General features: G+C 40.4%; 1 protein-coding gene across 2 annotated transcripts; it reads left to right on the top strand.

The window, feature by feature from the left end:
* Positions 1 to 236: 236 nt before the first annotated feature.
* TMEM215 (transmembrane protein 215) lies at positions 237 to 3,791 on the top strand. Of its 2 annotated transcripts, none has more exons than XM_032308594.1 (2): positions 237 to 594; positions 994 to 3,791. In XM_032308594.1, the coding sequence occupies exon 2, from the start codon at positions 1,052 to 1,054 to the stop codon at positions 1,754 to 1,756; it is 705 nt and encodes a 234-aa protein (XP_032164485.1). In that variant the 5' UTR covers positions 237 to 594; positions 994 to 1,051; the 3' UTR covers positions 1,757 to 3,791. The 2 variants fall into 2 exon arrangements, with proteins under 2 accessions (XP_032164485.1, XP_032164483.1); XM_032308592.1 differs by having other exon boundaries at positions 238 to 745.
* Positions 3,792 to 6,159: the final 2,368 nt, after the last annotated feature.

The following is a 6,159-nucleotide window of genomic DNA, read 5'->3' as shown; positions in this document are numbered from 1 at the left end:
GAACTCGGGGTCCAGGCTGCCCCGTGGGCAAACCGTCCCGAGTCCCGCTCTCTGGCCAGCGACAGCCTTGCGCCCCCAGACTCTCCCCAGGCACTGAGGCAGTTGCAGCCGTCCTGCTCAGCCCTCCTGGGCAGCGGCGGAACGAACCCCAGCTGCTCCAAGCACCCCGACTGGACCCTGGGCAACCACTTCTGTCCCGGTGGCTCTCGCCGGGGTCTGAACCCCTCGCGCCCCCGCGCGTCCTTCTTTGTTTCTGAGCTTGCTCTGAAAGTGATGTAACGAGGCCAGACTCCGAGCGCTGCTTTCCCTCTTTCCCAGACTAAGTCCTTCCTCCCTCCAGGACCCGGGGCTCTGCGCCAGAGCCCGGCGCTGGGCTGTGCCTCCACTCCACTCGCAGAGCTCTGGAGACCGACGCGCACTGTTGAGAAAGACGCGCTCCCACGTCCCACCTCCTGGATGCGGAGTCAGTGGGGAAAGCGAGGCTTTCCTGACAGAAACAAGGGAGAGAGCCGAGGGGACAGCTGTTGTGGAGGTTTCTAAGGAGACTCAGACTGGCTTCTTTCCCTGCTCCTGGGAGACAGCAGGAAACCTCAGGTACCTCAGTGACCCCAGTCTCTGTATGTTTATATGAAAGCGAAAGAGGCAGTAAGAAAGAGACAGAGGAAAAAAGAGAGAGAGAGAGAAACAGAGGAAGAAATAGAGATCCAGAGACCGTGGTTGACAGACAAGTGGAGACAGACAACGGGTAAGAGAGAGAGAGACTTGGTGGGTGGAAAATTGACTTGTTTCCTTCATTCCTTTTCTTTCTTTCTTTCTTCCTTCCTTCTTTTCTTTTCTTTCTTTCTTTCTTTCTTTCTTTCTTTCTTTCTTTCTTCCTTCCTTCCTTCCTTCCTTCCTTCCTTCCTTCCTTCCTTCCTTTCTTTCTTTCTTTCTTTCTTTCTTTCTTTCTTTCTTTCTTTCCTTTTTAACCCACTCTGGTTTTGCCTCTGACAGAAGAGAGAACTGCTGCTCCCTAGCCAGCAAGTAGCCCCCAATCTGGATGGAGTGAAAGATGCGGCCTGATGATATAAACCCGAGGACTGGGCTGGTGGTGGCCCTGGTCAGTGTCTTTCTGGTCTTTGGCTTCATGTTCACCGTCTCTGGGATGAAAGGAGAGACTCTTGGAAACATCCCCCTCCTGGCCATCGGGCCAGCCATCTGCCTACCAGGCATCGCAGCCATTGCCCTGGCCAGGAAAACTGAGGGATGCACCAAGTGGCCTGAAAATGAGCTGCTATGGGTCCGCAAGTTGCCCTGCTTCCGGAAACCCAAGGACAAGGAGGTGGTGGAACTGCTGCGGACCCCTTCAGACCTGGAATCGGGCAAGGGAAGCTCAGATGAGCTGGCTAAGAAGGCCGGCCTCAGGGGGAAGCCCCCGTGCCAGGGGCAGACAGAGGTGGCTGTGGCCAGTTCCATCACCACCCCCACACCCACGGAAGGAGAACGCCAGAGCCTGGTCCAGAACGGGCATCAGGAGGAGACATCCAGATACCTGGATGGCTACTGTCCCTCAGGCAGTTCCCTTGTCTACAGTGCCTTGGATGCCAAGTGCTCAGCCTGGGACAGATCTGACTGCCCGGAGCCTGAGGATAGCATCTTCTTTGTGCCCCAGGACAGTATCATCGTTTGCTCCTACAAGCAGAACAGTCCCTATGACAGATACTGTTGTTACATCAATCAGAGCCAAGGCAGGTGGGACCACGAGACAATAGTCTAAGCTTTGCATACAAGAGTCGCTGTGTTGATAGAAATGTGACTACACTCAGCTTCCTGGGGAAGGAAACTGCCCTGCTCAACAGCCTTCAGACTGTTAGAAATTGACTTGGTACGTGATGGGTGTGCAAGCCTCGGGTGCCAGAAGGCATGTAAATAGGCATGTTGGGGACACATTTTAGAGAAGGGTGATGAGTTAAGGACACTGAAGAGGCAGTGAGTAGGAGAGAAAGCAGTTCCAATTGCTTTTTAACAATTAAACCATGTTGGATGTTTTGTAAAATAACCCAGAAAGTGCTACTCAGCACCTGCTAAAGGCAAGATAAATCTAGAGTAGGCTGCAGATATCAGGCATGAAATGATACATGGGCTTGCCATAGGGAAACTGAGCAGCTTTCAGTTGGAATAAATCGAAAGACAAAACAATTTAGTGCTTCATTGTATGAAATGATTTTTTCCAGTGAAAGCTTTTCACACTTATTATTTGCTGAAAGAAAAAATTCAAGACAGAAAAGCTACTCCCTCCTTAGGTGGAATGGTTTTTGGAGAAAGGGGAGTTGAATTATGTAATTGAGTTTTATGATATTATCCTCTGACAAGATCAGAGATCTCAAATAAAGTAAAATAAATGTGTGACCAGCTAGGTAAAAAACTAAAAATTTTAGATGGCTATGTTACTTCTTAAACTATTCATTTAAATTGATTTACTGGGTCTTTATCTTAAGTGTTTTTTTTTAATATTTGCTATCATTCATGTATAATTTGCTCATCGAGTGCAAAATGACTTGATGTAATATTTTCATTGATTAGAATTTGTGTTCATCAAGTCAAAATGGGTTTTACATATGTATACAAGTGTCTTTAACATTTCTGGGAGTCCTGGTAATAACTATTCCTATATGCCTTTTGAAATCTGAAAACTATGAAATCAACACATTAGTCTTGAACTTTATGCAGAATTTACATAAAATGCAATGGTTAAACTTCTAGAAGTGTCATTATTTGTACATTTATTCAACATTCCCAGAGACTATAAATGCCAATGAAACAAAAGTTAATCTACTAGATTAAACTAAAGCTCAGTTTTTATTAAGTTCACCTAATCAGTGAGCATTGCATGACAAAGGTCTGTTTTATTTCATACTTAATTTTTTTGCTGCTGAGGGGTAAAGGCACAAAGGGATCCTAAAATGTATTTTCCGTTTCACTTGCTTAACTATAATAGACAAGAGGGCAATCAGCCAGGATACCATTTAGTCCCTGTTGAAGAGAAATATTGAATTATATAGAGAAATCATGGTATATTTCATCTTGAAAATCCAATATTTTGTCTCCTTCAAAGAATGATGATTTATTGTTAATGATCAGAGAGTTTCAGCTACTTTTTCCCTAAGGGGGAATTGAGGACACAAATTCTGGCCATACCCCTTTTGTATATTTCAGATCCAAGTCTGCAAGTCTTTAAGTGTCGCATTCAGTCTTAAGAATCATGCCCTTAAAAATCACAATTTCCAAACCAAGTTCAACATCAAAAGAGTATGATTTTTTTTTTTAAGTAGGGCTTAAATGTCAGAAAATGAGATGTGTGATCCTGAGCAAATTTTATCTTCTTGTACCTCAGTTCTCACTCTTCAGAAATCAGGGAGGAGTGGGACTGACTTACACTAGAGTATGTCTATCGTTCCTTCCCGGTTTGAATATTCTATGGCATCATGTCAAAGACACTTTGTATAATGCCAGGGGATGAGATATAACAAAATGCATGCCAAAGTTATGCAATTCATGATAAAAATTATATGACATGGATTAACTTCTTACTACTGCTCAAAATAATTTTGTAGGTGTATGAAAGCAGATTTGTTTTATTGCCAAATATTATTTATTTACCAAATACATTACTGGAAATAAATATGTTAATTAAGGATAAAATATTTTTGGTATTGGTATAGCCCCCAAATAATCCACTAGATACAATAAATGTAATCTACTTTAGATTTGGCATGGAGGGAAAATAGTTTCCTAAAACCACAGTACCCCTTAATAACCCACAGTACCCCTTAATAACCCACAGTACCCCTTAATAACTCTGGGGCATTTTGAAAGATGAAAATCGTGTTTCAATGAAGGTGAAAATTATTGGATTATTCTCTTAGGAATAAAAACTTCTAATCTGAACAAAAAAACCCCCCCCTTCTAATCTGTTTGCCATTTGTGGACATCTTCAGGAATGAAGAGATAGCAAGACAGCAAAGAGAGATGTTCACAAAGACTCAGCAAATCCTATACAGGGTCTGAAAAGAGATGCTTGCAGTGTTAAGTATGGTTTAGGTGTGGAAAAGTTACTTTTTGATTTCTTGGAATTAGTTCAACCCCCTTGAGATATCTCTCTCTCTCTCTCTCTCTCTCTCTCTCACACACACACACACAGACACACACACACCTCAATGTCCAAATCCAAAGTTAATTAATAGTTTAGAAATCTAAGATATTTCATCACATTTTCAAGTTCTATTTCAGAAGCCACTTACTTTGGTCTTCTTCTTCCGTCCACCTACTTAAGATACTTAAGGTATCTAAATATGCTCTTGAGGGAATTTTCTGCAGTGCTAAAATAATGGTTTGCAAATGTTGACTGCGTGGCTTAACTTTGACCAGAAAGAATAAAACATGTGATTGTGTGTGTGAATTTTTAAAAAAAATCTTATATTAGGTAATCCCTTCCTAATATATAAGAAGGTAGCCTAGTGCCCCAAATCAACACTCAGTGGTTGGGGAAACATTTAGTGCTATTCAGGGGAAGGCAGCCATTCTGTTGAACAGAGGTGGAAGAGAAGGTAAACAAGGTAAGAAACATGAGTGAGCTTGTTAGAGGAAAACAGCAGCTCATTCTAGTCAACAGATGTAGCAAATATTAACAATAGACAGGAGGACTATTCCCTGTATACATTAAGCACTTTGAGACAGACATAAAACAAACTAGTTATTTTTTTTTTTACTTGCTACTAATCCAAATAGTCATTTCAACTTGATTTTAAATAGGCATCTCATTTTTGAAATTATTTCTATTGACTTTTTCTTGTTCAATATTCCTATCTATTATGCTCATGGAGTCTTTCTCCAAACTGCTTTTTGATGTTAAAGTGTGAATTCAGCCAAGATTCCCATGCTAGAACATATTTAGACAACTGTTTCAAGATTTAGTTTCTGTTACAATCATGGCGAACAAAATCCATATATATTTAAATTCAGACTCACTTCCAAACCCTACTAATCAGGTCCTTTGGAAATGTTTTCAGTACTATGGGCTCTTAATATACACTTAGTTGACACATGTAGGGAAGGAAGATTCATCCTCTTAAATGCTTTTCTCTTTTGTAATATCAAACCTCTATTTATCTATTAACATCTCCACTCTGCATCTGTAGTATCATTTACTTGGTAAATTCACTGTTACTACTACTTTATAACATTAAAGGAAATTTTTTTGAAAACCCACAGCCCCACTCTCCTTACAGAACTACTGCATTTCCATTTTAGCATATCATCCTTCAGGACTCCCCCACATGCACCTTAAATATTATAATTGTGTGGTTTTCCTTTCTCTCTTATTTATATGCTAAGTATGTTTTCATGTTTCTACGCAGTATTCCTGATTACCATTTAACAATCATGTAATACGCCATTTTTGAGAGGTACCATAATTTAACATGCCTTCCTTATTGCTAGTCAGATAACATGTCTTATGGATGATTTTTGCATGGCTTTTTTTCCCATTGTCGGTAACACAGCTACATTATTTGTCATTTGCCCAGAGAGGTGATTATTTATAATCAAAAAGCTGTCTCCTTATAGATGACAGTAAAGGGGAAGAAATGTGTAAATGGATCAAACACTTGACATTATTGGTTTTCTCTTGATTCATGACAAGACATAGAGTAAGAGACAAAATAATGCTTCTCACAAAGGTACGCCCTTTGGGACCAGAGCCAGTATTTTTAAGAATAAGGTGAGATGGAGCCTGTGTTTTTAAGAGTAAGGTGGAATATTTCCCCAGTTAAGATACCACTAGTGTATATCTCAAAATCAGTTTACAGTGGTGTCAATTTTTAAGAGCATAATGTTGAACAAGCAAAATGAAAAATAGATATAGACAATAATTACTTTGTAATATTGCAAAAGCACATTCTTAAAGTATCTCACTATTTTATTATATATTTAATATGTATGTATACTGTTACCTATTAATGACTTACAAATGAACTGGAATTTCAGGAATTCAGCAGAATCTACCCATGAGTTTTCTGTTTCTTCCCTCAGTGGAAAAAATGAACTGAAGATGGAATTATGAACAAATGCTCAGCTCAACCAGATATCTCAATAAAGAACTGAATTCCATTCAGCCTCTCG

This window comes from Mustela erminea, chromosome 12 (assembly GCF_009829155.1).
Source record: "Mustela erminea isolate mMusErm1 chromosome 12, mMusErm1.Pri, whole genome shotgun sequence".
In the NCBI taxonomy this organism is placed as follows: domain Eukaryota; kingdom Metazoa; phylum Chordata; class Mammalia; order Carnivora; family Mustelidae; genus Mustela; species Mustela erminea.
This window is presented reverse-complemented; position numbering and strand designations above follow the sequence as displayed.